At 37.9% G+C, this 16,662-nt stretch overlaps 2 protein-coding genes across 3 annotated transcripts in view; both read right to left on the minus strand.

Moving 5' to 3' along the window:
* The window catches only part of LOC120557668, a 1,015,838-nt gene that overhangs the window by 53,197 nt on the left and 945,979 nt on the right, over positions 1–16,662 (minus strand). The window lies entirely within an intron of this gene.
* Positions 8,274–16,662, minus strand: part of LOC120557664 (muscle M-line assembly protein unc-89-like) — a 36,136-nt gene continuing 27,747 nt past the window's right edge. Inside the window, exons 9-12 of the mRNA XM_039798210.1 lie at positions 15,673–16,014; positions 14,054–14,389; positions 13,029–13,376; positions 8,274–8,594 (exon numbers count right to left, since the gene is read on the minus strand). Of these exons, the coding sequence (XP_039654144.1) occupies positions 8,548–8,594; positions 13,029–13,376; positions 14,054–14,389; positions 15,673–16,014 (1,073 nt within the window). The 3' untranslated portion in view covers positions 8,274–8,547. The remainder of the gene's footprint in view (positions 8,595–13,028; positions 13,377–14,053; positions 14,390–15,672; positions 16,015–16,662) is intronic.

Below are 16,662 nucleotides of genomic sequence, written 5' to 3' on the forward strand. Positions count from 1 at the left end.
CTAACATTTGTTTCTAAAATAAGGTTCCATGGTGGTCCATCAGAAGGGAAGGGACTTTGCCTCTCTTTTATGACCTATTTGTGGTCACTGTCTTATCGAGGGGAGTGCAGGGTTAGGTGGGGTGGGTATCATCAGCATCATCATCATCATCATTAACCTTTAGTTTATTTAGTTCTCAGAGATACAATTGAGGGCAAGGTCTCATCTACACATACACACACATACACCAAGAGTGCAAACAGTTTCAAATACAGTGACTGGAATAGAAACAAGGACAGATGTAAAATCAAATAAATAAAAAAAAGAATCAAAATAAAATCAAGAACATTTAAATTACTAAAAACAATTACAACTAGAAACAGTACCATTTAACACCATTGCTCTAAAACTGCCATACATGTTTATCCAGAGTATTTTTATCAGCTGAGAAGCAAAAGAATAAACTCTGTTGATCGTGTGAGTACCATTACATCCTGGTACCAAACACACAGGTATGCACTGGGCTAACAGGTTTATGGGCTCTGTTTATGCATGTTTCTGTCACCGCATCAGATGTAATCACAAATGTGGTTTGTTTCCGTGTCTCCTGCTCTTCTCTGGAAAGGTAACAAAGAGGTTGCAGGAATGAGTCATCCTTAACATTCTGGTTTCAGAATGATGAAGACAGCTGGAGAACAGCTTCTGCATTAAGCTCAGGAAAAATGTTGCATCTTGTCTAACAGGATGTTGCCACACATTCACCCCCTCAAATACAGTAATAATTAAACAGAATCTAAAGTTGATCAAAAATCACCTCCAACAGCCAGCAGCTGCCAGCTGGTTGCCTTCCAATCTCCAGCCTACTTCCAGTCACCCCCCTCCTCCTGTATCCTGACAGAGTGTGTGTAAGTTCCACTGTAACAACATCCATTCATTCACTTGCAGGGTTTCTCCATGAGATGGCACTTCCTTCACAAGGAGTAGTAAGTGACATAATCCACCATTTATTGTACATGAAATGAAGCTTTACTACACTGAAGCTATCCCCCAGAGACATGAAGCAAATCAAGTTCATTCCAAGTCACTGATGTCTATTATACAGTAGTTATAGCCTACTGTAGTAATTGTTCTCTAGTCTCTCTAGTCTAGCTATTTTTTTAGTTAGTCTATTTAGTTATTGTAATTTAACCCTACATAAGGCCTACATTTGTTTATTTAACCTGTGCACGGTTTAAATGTTGCTCATTTCAAAGGTTAGTTACATAACATGTTACTATGGCGGCAATTTTACTGCATGTTACACAATAAGAGTGTCTGTATCTTTTTATTTTGCTGATGGGCCATTGTTTCTCCGATATTACATGCTGCTGCATATAAAGTCAGCTGATGACACAGTTCCGCTATTTCCTACTCCATATCATTCATTTCCCTTAGTATTGCTTTTATCTTCATGAAGTTCTTTTGAATAACAACTTTCAAGGAGAGAACAGTTCGGTAGTACAGACGTGTCTCGCTGTATCACTTCCTTAAAGCATTAAAGCAACACTAGAGAACTTCTTGTAACTTAAAATAATGTTTTCAAAATCGTTTCTGTGGTTCATCAACTCGTAACAGGGTGAACGGCACTTCTGCATTCGCTTTGCGGCTCTCTACCGGCTATAACCGCACTATGCAACTTTGCCAGATCAGTGTTTTAGGAGGCAAACATCCATCCAACCTCCTCCCTACAGCAACAGTCAATGTGCTGCTGACAGTAATAAATACGTGGAATACATGTGAATTACAGTGCATTACTTTTCATAGCTATGTGAATGGTTAATGAGAGCAGCCTGCTGAGGTACACAGTAAAGGCCTAAAAACATATCTGTTAAAAGAATGCTTTCAAGTTCAACAATGTCCCACATTTTGTCATTTCACATGTAGCTTACATGGAGCTCTGAAAACAAAAAATAAGTAGGTGATGAATGTTAGAGAAGGCTTTAGATTACATTTATCTCATTTATTAGCTTTTATCCAAAACGACTTACAAAAAGTACATTCAGTCATGTGGATACAACCCCAAAAAGTGCAAGAGTCATGCAACTACAGTACATCAACTGAAAGTGCTACATTTAGATACAATAAAAAATTTTTAAAAAGTTGCTTTTATGTGAGCCATGGTGTCTCCTGTTACTTCTTTCTACATTTCACTTTTCTTTCTTTAACCTTTATCTATGGCTTCCTGAGATAAATTAGTGATTTGTGATATTGGGCTATATAAATAAAATGTACTAAACTACACGTGACCTGGCACCAGAAGGCAGTGTACAAATAATAATAATAATAATAATAATAATAATAATAATAATATGCATTTACTTTGTAATTGTCTTGTTTACATTAAAATACATTTGTTGATAATTTCCTCGAGCATGTTCTGGTTCTGTCTGGGAAGGATTGACCCCCAAACTTTGACCGTAGTGTGTGTGTGTGTGTGTGTGTGTGTGTGTGTGTATATATATATATATATATATATATATATATTTATTTATTGCTGTTAACTGTTTTTTTGGACATTTTATTGTATTCACTGTAAGAATTTGACTTCTTTTATTATTTGAACTGTAGTTCATGGAATGGAATTTCTAAGTGACCCCAAACTTTTGACCGGTAGTGTGTGTGTGTGTGTGTGTGTGTGTATATATATATATATATATATAATTTATTGCTGTTAACTGTTTTTTTGGACATTTTATTGTATTCACTGTAAGAATTTTACTTCTTTTATTATTTGAACTGTTAAAAGCCCTCCTAGCGACAGTGTGCTGTAATTAGCCATAGCTACAAACACTGTGATACAGGCATCGGATTGTTATTTATGTAAGACTCTATGTTTTTTGTATCTGTCCCTATTTAAATAAACTACAAATAAAATATATATATATATATATATATATATATATATATATATATATATATATATATATATATATATATATATATATATATATATATATATATAACTGTCACTATTAAGGTTGGTTTGGTCAGCAATCATATATAGTATACTAGGCTACATCTACATTTGGTGAATGTTTCAATCAATTATTATAAAATGAACTGTTAGCGAATGATTTAAACTTTTTATTCAATATTTAATCTGCAGATATATTTGTTTTAAGACAAAATATTTTGGATTTTCTCAAATTAGTTGAGCTACTCCTAAATCTTTCCACGTACCACCTGACAACTTGATTTCTTCATGAGGTTTATATCTGACTGATTAAAACCCACCCAACGTTTTACCTGTGATTATATGAAAAAAGTTGTAATAATATAAAACAATTTACACTTAACACCAAAAAGCATCTCTCTGCTGGTGAGTGGTGTCATGGTGCCCTCTGGTGGACAGCATTTATTTCATTTTTAGTATTTCTTTTGTACTACTATATCCGTTTGTATTAATGGTTATTATTGATTAAGTATTTAGTATTTAATAATTCATTTAAATAATATATTTATTTTTAATGAAAATTATTTAAATAAAAGGTATATTGGGTTACAAAATAAATACATAGAATTTATTTAAATTTCATTTAAAAACTGTTGTCAGTATATGAGATAAAAACATTTAAATAAAAAAAAAAAACTGTAAACATCCAAATCAGAATCAACTTTATTGGCCTGACAAACAAGGAATTTGACTCAAAGTACAACACTTAACATATTAAGATTAAAAATAAAAACAAGATGATGGTAAGAATATAAAAAATATTGTTAGTGTACAATACAATAGAATTTACAATTTTACCAAAAATATACAATAAGAGGTAAGCAATAGTGCAATATCAGTCAATAGTCTGAGATTTAAGGATTTAAATGTGAGTACAGCGGCTATTTCTGAGTGTTCAACAGAGCGACTGCTTGGGGAAAGAAACTGTCTCTGTGTCGGCTGGTTTTGGCGATCAGTGCCCTGTATCTCCTACCAGAGGGAAGGAGGGTGAACAGTTTGTGACCAGGGTGTGAGGGGTCTGCAGAGATTTTTGCTGCCCTTTTCCTGACCCTGGACCGGTACAGGTCCTGGATGGAGGGAAGGTCAGCTCCAGTGATCCTCTCTGCAGCCCTAATAGTCCGTTGCAGTCTGGCCCTGTCCCGTTTGGTGGCTGACCCAAACCAGACAGTGATGGAGGTGTAGATGACAGACTGGATGATGGCTGAGTAGAAAGTGGTCAGCAGCTCCTTAGGCAGATTAAACTTCCTTAGCTGTCGCAGGAAGAGTAACCTCTGCTGGGCCTTTTTCTGGACACAGTCAATGTGGGGAGACCATTTTAGGTCCTGTGACCTAAAATGGAGAGATGTGTTGTACCAGGTTGTAGCACAAGTGCTATTTTCCGCCCGTAGTCCCCTCCACATCAAGACAAGGATATTACATTTCATTTCTTTAAAAATGGAGTTCGGCCTTTTCCACTTTATTCAAAAGACAGTCTGTTAAATGCCTTCAAAATACCAAAATATCCAAATTCTAGTGACATGTGTCTAGAAACAAAGGTTTTCCTTATTAGTCTTATTTATATTATCTTATATATGACAAAATAAATGACTAGAAATGCTTTAAGATGAATCACTGAACATTGGCCTAACTTGTGTCTAGAGAGAGCTAAATAAATGTGATCATTTGAGACCTGAACATGAGCTCCATCATGTCACATCTGAGGCACTTTCAAATCTGATCCCCCCAAAAAATATTGAACTGTTTAAACAGAAGTGAAAATAAAACATCTACAAATGTGCCAAACAGCTCGCTGTCAGGAAAACAAAGTTTTTATGTGCGTTTGCAGGGTGACTGCAGAGAGTGCCAAATTGTTGGAAATGGAAGCTAAAATAAACTCCTCACTTCTGAAGACAACTTGGACATAACAGAGTTGTAGTAGCAGTTTATGGAACCTTCCATAAGCCATATTCTTCTTGCAGCCATTTAATGATGCATTCACAATCTTTCTTAAACTGCCAAGATGGACAAGAGCAAGTCTTATGTTTGACTAGTAATGTTCCCACCTTTAATGCTGTGTTGAGGAATTTTATGTACAAATTTAAGTTGCTTAACTGATTAAACAAAATAAATAAAACAAGGTAAAATGGCTTTAACTGACCCAACATAAAGTGACACAAGTTAAACTTCTTATTTTTGGAAAAATTGGATGAAATATCTGTATGTGTTCACCTTCAAAATATAGAACTTTTTTTGGATTTTTATTTTTTACATATTTAATACTGAAATGGACCTGTGTGTCTGAAATACAGTTGAATTGAAGTGATTGCAGGATGTAAAGGGTTCTGACTGAGGTAGACCACCATGTCCAACTTCCACATGCAAAGCTATCCAAAGAGAGGAGGCTCGTAGAGTGAAACATGGTTTATTTAAAGGATATGATAAAAAGAGAGGTAAATAATGTAACCATATACAAAGCTGGATTATCACAAAACTGACCTTGTGCTGAAATACACTTTCCTGTAACTAAAATACAGTCTACATCTGTGGTCAGAAAAAAATACACTGTTGCTCCACATCATCCTGCATGAGATAAAAACAGTGAAAGGAAACGCCGACATCGCCAGCGTTGAGCTACACAGTAGTGACTTTAGGGAAGGAGTGCACTACGCTGGCCACTGACACAATCACTTGATATTAATACCAAGAATGCACAGTAATCATTTAAAGGCAATTAATATGTTTTAGGACCCCAAAACACACAACAAAAGAGCAATGCTCCAAAAGAACAAAATGCCACTGCACACTTTAAAACCCACACATTAACTGTTCACTGTTCATGCAGAGAATAATAGAAGAATTAACACCTCAATCCACTCTAGCAGGCAATAAGGGGTCTCTAAAGCTAGATCTGAGCCTATAACCAAGTCAGGCCCGGTTCAAAAGCTCCCCCCCTTACTGCCAAAGGTCCATAGTTTAAGTCTGTTTTTTTTACTATTTACTATTTACAAAACATGGCTCTTACATGCATTGATCAGAGGTCAGCTAAAGAGGAAAAAAAATATTTTAATTGAAATCTTTAACTTCTAACAACTAACCCCTGATAGACAACAACCAGCATCTTGAAGCTAAAGTTCTCAAACTGGGGTCCAGGGACTCCAAAGGGTCCTTAAGGGGTGTCCAGAGGGTCTCCTACAAAATAAAAGCTCATCTCACTGCAACACATTAAACTCTCTGCACTGTCTCTGCATCTTTTTAATACTAAGTCACTAAAAATAAAGTACAGTAGATACAATTTGAAAGCAACTTTGGTCATTGCTCTATATTCATCCAGGTTTTGGACTTTGGACTGGGCTTTAGACTTTTTAAACTCTTTATCCAACACAACACACTCACTTCTCCACTGTTTATCTTCATGTCCAGTATGTTGCAAACACACACACACGTTCTCCAAAACCTGGAGGAATAAATATAGAGCAGCAGAGTGGTGTCGAGATGTTTCAGGCCAGGGCTCCTGTCTTAGAAACTGACCCAAGAAAGTAAAATCACTTTTATTCCTTTTACGCAAGTTTCAGCTGAAAAAAACTGTCACGCTGCAAAGAATAATGTCAATATTGACTTTTAATTCAAGAGTTTCAATAGTACTGTTTGAATACATTTAAACTGAAATTACATAAAGGCACTATATTATCGCTTAACAACATAAACAGTGCAAGAACATAGTAAGGTGTACTGTACAGACTTTGTCTTGTCATATAAAAGTGAAAATACATTTGAGCTAATCATTTTTTTTAGGATAAATTTTTTGGCATTTCTGCTTTTAAGAGATACACAGGAGAGAGAGGGTATGACATGCAGCAAAGGGCCCTGTGGCGGACCAAACCAAAGTCACTGTGGTGATGACTCGGCCTAAAGTACCGGCTCTACCCGGTGACCCCCCCAGGGCACTTTATTCACTTTCTCACTGAGTTAGATAAGAAGATCAATACCACATCTCAGCCTTAAAGTGATGGTTCGGAGTAATTCACCCTAGGGTCCTTTGCACCATGACCTCGAGCCAAACACCCCCCAGAAGCTTTTTTCACCTGGGTCTAACATTGGGCGAGTTAGCGTTAGCCGCTGAATAGCGGGCGGGGGCGCGTTAAACGCGGTATAACCCGTTTGTATCTCGTAAATGACCCCACTAATAATGCCCAAAATGATACCAAACTTCTACACTAGTACAAATAGGTTATGCACTCATAAAACGATGGATTGGAAAGTTTGTAAGTACACCAGAAGTTTATGAACACTTGCCTGCTCTCTTCTGCTCTCTGTTGCTGCTGCTGCTGCTGCTACCTGCAGTTAGACGAGTGCTTAGGGCTGTCTACAAATTACTACACCGAAAAGAGATACAACAAAAATATGTATTAATTTAATGATTAAATAAGGTAATGTCTCCAAACTTACCTCAATTATTACTTGTCTCCTGCTAGTTATATGACAGCACTTACTTTAAAAAATAAGTTAAATTAAAAAATATTTTTGTTGCATCTCTTTTCGGTGTCGTAATTTGTAGACGTCCCTAAGCACTCGTCTCACAGCAGCAACAACAACAGCAGAGAGCAGAAGCCAGCAGGCAAGTGTTATTTACATAAACTTCTGGTGTACTTACAAACTTTCCAATCCATCGTTTTATGAGTGCATAACCTATATATATACTAGTGTAGACCTTTGTTATCATTTCAGGCATTATTAGTGGGGTCATTTAAGAGATACAAATGTGGGTCCATTAGCCCCGCGCTAAGCTATTCAGCGGCTAACGCTACTCTACACTAACTCGCCCAATGTTAGACCCAGGTGAAAAAAGCTTCTGGGGGGGTGTTTGGCTCGAGGTCATGGTGCAAAGGACCCTAGGGTAAATTACTCCGAACCATCACTTTAAGGACATATTGTTTTCATGTTTTTTGTCACATCTACAATGTTATGATGTCAGATTTTTATGTTATGAGAAACATATTTTAGAGAAATCCCGTGAGCTAAAATGTTCAGATTTCCTACCGGTTGTGTAGCATTTGGTTTAGAAGCCTCTATTGGTGATATTTCACAGTACAAAGTCCTGCTATATACTCTGTTACAGTAGCTCAAGCTTCAACTAGTGAAACAAGTACAAACACAAAACACAAGTATGAACCTGAAAATGCTATATAAGAGTTGCCCTTTAACCATTCTTTTAAATACAGAAGCAACTAATGGTTGTCTAAAGAGCAAACAAATGTAATAAAACACAATATAAAATCGTGAAAAATATTTTTAAAATAAATGAAGTGACCAGTCTTTGATAGTCCATAATATTTCACACTCCACATCATCACAGCAAACTTTGTAATTTGGTCTGAATACAAAAATACAAGACTTATAAGAGCATCATCATGTTGATCTGGTCCTCTCTGCTCTACACACCTCTGGAACAGGAATACTGTACAAGTCTTACAAACAGTAACACAATCTACTAGAACTGCAAGACTAAACCAATGACCCTATACATTGTGACATAACACAAGCAAAAAATAACTGAAGACAGAATAAATGTTTCCAGCAACACAGACATTATCAAAGCCTCATTTCATCATTAATGGATGAAGTTCATCTGGCTCTGGAGTTGAAGCTGCAGGAAAAAAGACAAAACAATATTAAAGAAATTAAATGAAACTTTCCTGTTCATATTCAGGCTTTACAATCACAGTTTTACCACTAACACATCATTTATTTTTGGTGTCTGATTTACACAGATCTGCCCCAAAATGCATTCTTTTCTGTTTGGAAATAAAGTGATCATAATGTTAATGCAAAAACATGAATCAGAATAGCAGGGGCACTTAGAGAAGCCTACTTTACAGACACAACATACAACTTTACAAATAGAGTAGGTCTAGACCACACTCCATATTTTACAAAGCCCCAACAATTCTAGTAATTCCCCCAAGAGCAAGCATTCAGTGTGACAGCGGCAAGGAAAAACTCCATTTTAGGGACCGTTCGGTATTTATGGAATGGACCACTGGAGGAAAATAGGGGAGGGTCATGTGTTTTTATTCTTTGTTGATGGGAGGGTCATCCAATTTTTTTTAGTCTACGGGGGAGGGTCTCCCAACTTTTGTATTCATGAGAAGAGCAAAATTTATAAGTGGCTTGTTTGGTGCATATTTATCCATGTAGCTCCATGTAGCTATCTCAGTCTCAGCCCCTATCGCTAGCAGATGGGTCCCTCCCTATTTAGTCAGCCAGACCAGTAGTTTAGAGACCGTGGGATTTCCCAAACTGAATAAATCCCGCTCGCACATATAAAAACAAAACTGCTTTGTTAGCTCAATCGTGTTGTAACTGTTGTATGCTGAAAAAATAATTGTATTCATTAGCATGATTGCCGTACTGTTTAGTTCAAAAACATCCAAAACACCGTACGAAAACATAGCTGACCAGACAAAAGCTTTTATTTTGAAAAAAGACGAAACTCGCACCGCGGATAGCACCAGTCGGCAGCCGGGAAGGCATGAGACGGGAGGTATATCCTTTCGGTCCAGGTGATTATTTGTGAAATTGTGCAAACAACAGCTTTTTCAAGGGATTTGAGAAGGAAGGAGTGGTAGCTCCCAAATTGACTCTTGAGAAATGGAGTTTGGGATAATGTTCAGCTTCGGCAGTTTTACCTATGCTAAGATATACAATGACTAGTGATGAGTCCATAGCAACCAGTGTTGAATTACCCAGTGTGCTTTGCTGAATGGTCTCAATGTTTTATTGTTTTATTTCATGTGAATACTAGTTTACTTGAGGAGTGACTTAGTATTTGAAGTAATGCAGTAATGCAGGAAGTGTGCATTTCATTTACATGCTTATTGTGTTTCCACAACAACGTTAGTGAGTAAATCTACTGAAATGGCCACCACACCATAACAGAGGACTGTGATGCATAAGATGAGAATACAGGCGTTTAGCCACCACCATGTCATGGCTGTAAAAAAAAACAATGGAAACCTCTGCAGCTTTGCTAAGTGCAAATTAGTACAATAAATTGTTGGGGAGGGCCATCCAAAATGTATTGCTGAGGAAGGGAGGGTCAGATATATTTAGACTAAAGGTCCCAAAACTCCTCGGGTGGCCCCTTAAATAAATAACGAACAGTCCATTAGGAAGAAACCTCGACAGACCCAGGCTCTTGGTAGGTGTACATCAAATCTTTTCAATCATTTTAAGACTAGAATAAAATAATCTTGAGTACATTATAACATCCTATGAATTTAAACAGTCCCATCTTTTCACTCTCGGCTTCACACATATGGCTGTAAAACTAGATGCCAGAGTTCAAACAAACATTTAAACAATGCATAAAAGTAAAAGTAAGTTTTGGTTGATTCTTCTTATATATGCTTCCTCTAGGCAATATTATTAGGAAACACTCAATTAACTTTCACTGTTATGCGGACGACACCAAATTATACTGATCAATCAAGCCAGACGACACCAGTCAGTTAGCTAAACTTCAAGCATGCATTAAAGATATAAAATCATGGATGACCTACAATTTTCTGATGTTAAACTCAAACAAAAGTTATTGTGCTAGGCCCTAAACACCTCCAAAACTCATTATCCAAAGATTTAGCTACTCTAGATGGCATTGCCCTGGCCTCCAGCACTACTGTCAGAAATCTAGGAGTTATTTTTGATTAGGATATATCCTTTAATGCCCACTTAAAACAAACATCAAGAACAGCATTTTTTCACCTTCGTAACCTTGCCAAAATTAGGAACATCCTGTCTCAAAACGATGGTGAAAAACTAGTCCATGCATTTGTTACTTCCAGGCTGGACTACTGTCATTCCTTATTATCAGGTTGCCCAAATAAGTCCCTTAAGATTCTCAAGCTGATCCAGAATGCTGCAGCGCGTGTTCTGACAAGAACTAAGAAAAGAGATCATATTTCTCCTGTATTAGCTTCTCTGCATTGGCTTCCTGTAAAATCCAGGATTGAATTTAAAATCCTTCTCCTGACCTACAAAGTTCTAAATGGTCAAGCACCATCATATCTAGAAGAGCTCTTAGTACCTTATTGTCCCACTAGAGCAATGCGCTCCCAGAATGCAGAGTTACGTATGGTTCCTAGAGTATCCAAAAGTAGAATGGGCGCCAGAGCCTTCAGCAATCAGGCTCCTCTCCTGTGTAACCAGCTTCCAGTCTGGATTTGGGGGGCAGACACCGTCAACACATTTAAGAGTAAACTTAAAACTCTCCTCTTTGATAAAGCTTATTGTTAGGGAGTGAGGAGTTGCAGCGTCCGCCTAGCCCAGCCCACCTGCTTCTCTTCATAGTTGTAAGTTTACCTACCAACCCTTATAGAACTTGCTCAGGTTTGCCTTGTACCAGCTCTTAATTATGCTGTTATAGTTTTAGACTGCTGGGGGATTTCCTTCCTTTGACACACTGAGCCCCTCTCTCCTCTCTCTTTCCCTCTGTGTGCATCCATTTCCCAGAAATGCTTGTTACTAACCTAGCTCTGGGGAGCTTTTTCCCTGGAGTCCTTATGTTTTTTCACCCAGACGTTTTCCTTGGATTAGGGTAGCACCTAAACCATGGTTGCAGCTGTTGCTGTGGCCGTGGTCCGCGCCCTGCTATGCCCTGCTACGCCCTGCTACGCTCTACAGCGCCCTGCAATGCCCTGCTCCGTCCTGCTACACCCAGGGCTTAATTTGAGCTGGAACACGCCAGAACATGTTCCGGCACCTCCGACGTTGGAACCTTTTTCATATCCGGAACCTCCTGTGTCACCAGGAAAAATTAATCGCCTAAATGAAAAAAATAAACTACGGTTTGTGTAGTGTTCAATTTTGTTATCTGTTTTGTTAGTCTTTATTCCCCAGGGGAGGGGGAGAGGGACGGAGGGAGGGGAGGCACTTCAACAGCGCGGCGCTGCACTTCTAGTGACACAAGCGCTTGTGCTGGTTGAGATTGCCTCATTTAACTCAGGGGAAAAATGTCAAAAAGACAACAAAGTTTGCTTAACTTGTTCAAATACGCTGGCCAGGATTGGTCGGATCCCAAACAAGCAAAAACCATTTCTGCGGATCAAGAATGTGGAGACCACAGTGGGTTTTTGGGTTAATTTAATAGTCTGATGGATAATTGCTGCTTGTGAAAACGATTGTTGCAGTGTATTTTTATTTTTTTTATATTTTTCACCGATGCAGTGCATGTTCTGAAATAAAAATAAACATTGCCCTGATGTACACACAGCGTTGTTTAGGTTTTTTTAGTCAGAGAAGCTACTAGGCAGTGTAATTTTTATTTTTTTGTTCCGTTACCTCCAACCCCCGTTTTGAGTCCCCCCCCCCCACGCTCCAGGACCTCCCACTTTACAAGTTAAGCACTGGCTACGCCCTAATACGTCCTACTACCTGCCACATCGTGCTATGCCCTGCTATGTCCAGCTACACCCTGCTACGTCCTGCACTGCACTGCTACGTCCTGCTATGCTCTGTGCTGCCCTGCTAAACCCTTTAACGCCTTGCAGTGCCCTCTACGCCATGAACTACTACAACTACTATTTCTAGTCATTATCTTTATTGTAACTATAATTGCCAATGTTCATCACACCTCCAACCGGCACCGTCAGACACCGTCCACCAAGAACCTGGGTCTGTCAGAGGTTTCTGCCTAAAAGGAAGTTTTCCTCACCACCCAAGGTTTCTGCCTAATAGGAAGTTTTTCCTTGCCACTGTCGCACTTAATGCTTGCTCTTGGTGAAATTACTGGAATTGTTGGGTCTTTGTAAATTATAGTGTGGTCTAGACCTATCTGTAAAGTGTCTTGAGATAACTCTTGTTATGATTTGATCTTGTCTTTTGTACCTAACGTGACTGTAGCGTCAGATATAATCTACTACAGACTGCTGATATTTCATAAAGAAATGTGAAACTGACCCCATCAATAAATTAAAAGTTTTCATCATGTTTGTTCAGATGCAGCAGCTAGCTAATAAGGTGGAGATGAGGCTCCAGTCGTTAAAAAAGAGGACATCTTTACCTGTTTAATCAAAGTACTCACCAACAACATCAAGCTTAATGTAGAATATTTTACGTGTCATATTGAATGAAACATAACATTCGTATTCTCCACTGTCAGCCCTCGTCGTATTTCTGATGATTATGGAGGCGTCGCCTTGTTCCAGTTTATCTGGAAAATGTGAGACTCGACCTTTGAACTGCTCACTCTGACCTGGACGCTCGTCACTGTAAAGATCACCATTATCATACAGGAACACCATCTGAACATCATCAGTTCTCTGGGAAACTTTCTTCCAGATAAACCGTGTTGACCGAAGGTCCTCCTTGGTGATGAGGGAACAGGGTAAAGTAACATCACCGTCTTCTTCCACTGTGATGACTTTTGGCTCTGGAAGATAAAAAAAATTTATTAATCAGTATGTGTACATTCAGAGTCATCAAATAGTAATTATTAAGGCAGAAGAAAAAAATTGTAAGCAGAATTATTCCACAAAGGCAGTTTTACTAGCAGTTTAGTTTGGAGTTTAATTTCTCCTCACACATAATTATTGCTGCATATATTTTTTAAACATAACCAAAATATTTGAACTATGTTTAAGCTTGTACTGCATTATATACTTTACATACCCTTCATTACATATATTCAATAATTTTAAGAATAGAATAAAATGATCTTGAGTACATTATAACATCCTGTCATATGAATTTAAGCAGTCCCATCTTTTCACTCTCGACTTCACACATATGGCTGTAAAACTAGAGGCCAGAGTGCAAACAAACATTAAAAACTATGCATTGAAGTAAATTAAACTTTTTGGTTGGTTACTTTCAAAAACGAAAACAAAATGCAGATGTATCTCTCAGCAACATCAGGCAGAGTACACACTCAGATTTAATCTACTACAGACTGCTGATATTGCATTAAGAAATATGAAACTGACACCATCGATGAGTTCAAAGTTTTCATCATGTTTGTTCAGATGCCGCAGCTAGATAACAAGGTGGGGATGAGGCTTCAGTCGTTAAATGAGAGGACATCTTTAAATGTTTCATCAAAGTACTCACCAACAACAACAAGCCCAATGTAGAATTGTTGAGTATTCTGACAATCTACATAAAGACATCTGTAGACTCCACTGTCAGCCCACGTCATATTTCTGATGGTTATGGAGGCGTTGCCTTGTTCCAGTTCTTTTGGAAAATGTGAGACTCGACCTTTGAACTTTTCACTCTGACCTGGACGCTCGTCACTGTAAAGATCACCATAATCATACAGGAACACCTTCTGATCATCATCATCACATTTTTCCCATTCAAACCATGTGGACTGAATGTCCTTGGGCCAGAGGGAACAGGGTAAAGTAACATCATCGCCATGTTCCACTTTGATGACTTTAGGTTCTGGAAGATAAAAACATGTATTAATCAATATGTTTACATGCATGGTCATCAGTGAATAATTACTAAGGCAGAAAAAAATTGTAAGCAGAATTATTCCACAAAGTCAGTTTTACAAGCAGTTTAGTTTGTAGTCTAATTTCTCCAACATAATCATGTCTATATATATTTTTAAACATAAAATATTTGAACTATGTTTAAGCTTGTACTGCATTATATAATTTACATATCCTTCATTACCTATATTCAATCATTTTAAGAATAGAATAAAATTGTCTTGAGTACAATATAACATCTGTCGTCATGGGTGTAAATCTGTAAACTGTCGGGGAGGACAATAAACATAACATTTCTCAAGAGCAATTTTTGACGGGGACACAAACAATACAGCCACAATTATACAGTTGTACAGGATATGTGTAGCTGTGGAACTGCAGTAAGTAGGTTGACATGGCTTTTATATCCACTTCAAACATTGGATGATGAAGCGAATCTTTTCTGTTATACAGAAGATGCTGAACAGAAAACTGAACCCCCAAGCAAAAAAGCTAGATAATTAGCCAGCCGGCTCATTTTCTGTTACAAGTAAAAGCATGTTGGGTGGAATTAGCAAGTTAGCTAACTATCTATCCAACAAGCTATTAAACAAGCTACCAAACAAGCTAGGTAACGTTATATTCACTAACATAGAGGATTCATTGAAAAATTATCGTTGTTTTGTAAAGACTACTTTAGAATTAAGCTAATTAAAATGACACAGTATAATCTATATTAGAGAAAATAATCACTGTATGCAAAGTGTAAAGGGAATGAAATAGCCATGTCTACTTACTGGAGTCCCACAACTAACATTACTAAGTGATTCAAACTTTGTTTTATCCCAGCGCTGTCTCTCTTAACAGCATTGCTACCACCGAACAGACTTGTGTGTGCTGTCGTATGAATTTAAGCAGTCCCATCTTTTCACTCTTGGCTTCGCCCATATAGCTGTAAAACTAGAGGCCAGAGTTCATACAAACATAGTAAACTGTGCATTTGGTTTGTTACTTTCAAAAACAAAACCAAAATGCAGATGCATCTCTCAGCAACATCAGGCAGTGTGCACACTCAGATTTAATCTACTACAGACTGCTGATATTTCATTAAGAAATATGAAACTGACACCATCGATGAGTTCAAAGTTTTGATCATGTTTGTTCAGATGCAGCAGCTAGATAACAAGGTGGAGACCAGGCTCCAGTCCTTAAATGAGAGGACATCTTTAACTGTTTCATCAAAGTACTCACCTACAACAAGCCCAATGTAGAATTCTTGAGGTTTCTGAAGTGATTGAACAATACATCTGTATTCTCCACTGTCAGCCGTCGTCGTATTTCTGATGATTATGGAGACGTTGCCTTGTTCCAGTTTATCTGGAAAATGTGAGACTCGACCTTTGAACTGCTCACTCTGACCTGGACGCTTGTCACTGTAAAGATCACCTTTATCATACAGGAACACCTGATCATCATCAGTTGTCTGAGAAACTTTCTCCCAGATAAACCGTGTTGACTGAATGTCCTCCTTGGTGCTGAGGGAACAGGGTAAAGTAACATCACTGCCTTCCTCCACTGTGATGAGTTTTGGACCTGGAAGATAAAAACATGTATTAATTAATATGTTTACATGCAGAGTCATCAGTTCGTAATTATTAAGGCAGAAAAAAAATTGTAAGCAGAATTATTCCACAAAGGCAGTTTTACTAGCAGTTTAGTTTGTAGTCTAATTTCTCCTCTAACATAATTATTTAAGCATTTTTTTTTATGGATGACCAACATATTTAAGCATGTTTTTCGTCACATACAGCAAACATCTCCTTACTATCCGCTAGCTGCCTGTCCCCTGAACACACTGTAAAAAAACGCGGTCTCTGAAGACAGCCCAGGCTCCACAAACGGCAACAAAAACAAACTGCACCAACCTGCACAACGAACCATAACAAACAGTGTTCCAGCCAATAACCAACAAGAAGGAGCTGGTTGAGTCATGCATACGCATTGTGGAAGTAGCCTACGTGCTAACACTGCTGCAGTGATGGCTCAACCAGCTCCTTCTTGTCAGTTATTATATTCCTGAACTCTCTTCCTGTGGAAGTTCGACACAGTTCTAGTCTCTCAGTTTTTAAATCTCGTCTTAAAACGTATCTGTTTAGGCAGGCTTTTATGTGATTAATGTTTGATGCTGTACTGGTTTGATTTTTCTTTTTCTTCTTTAAATGTTTTCTATAAATTTTGTAA

This window comes from Perca fluviatilis, chromosome 4 (assembly GCF_010015445.1).
Source record: "Perca fluviatilis chromosome 4, GENO_Pfluv_1.0, whole genome shotgun sequence".
Lineage (NCBI taxonomy): Eukaryota > Metazoa > Chordata > Actinopteri > Perciformes > Percidae > Perca > Perca fluviatilis.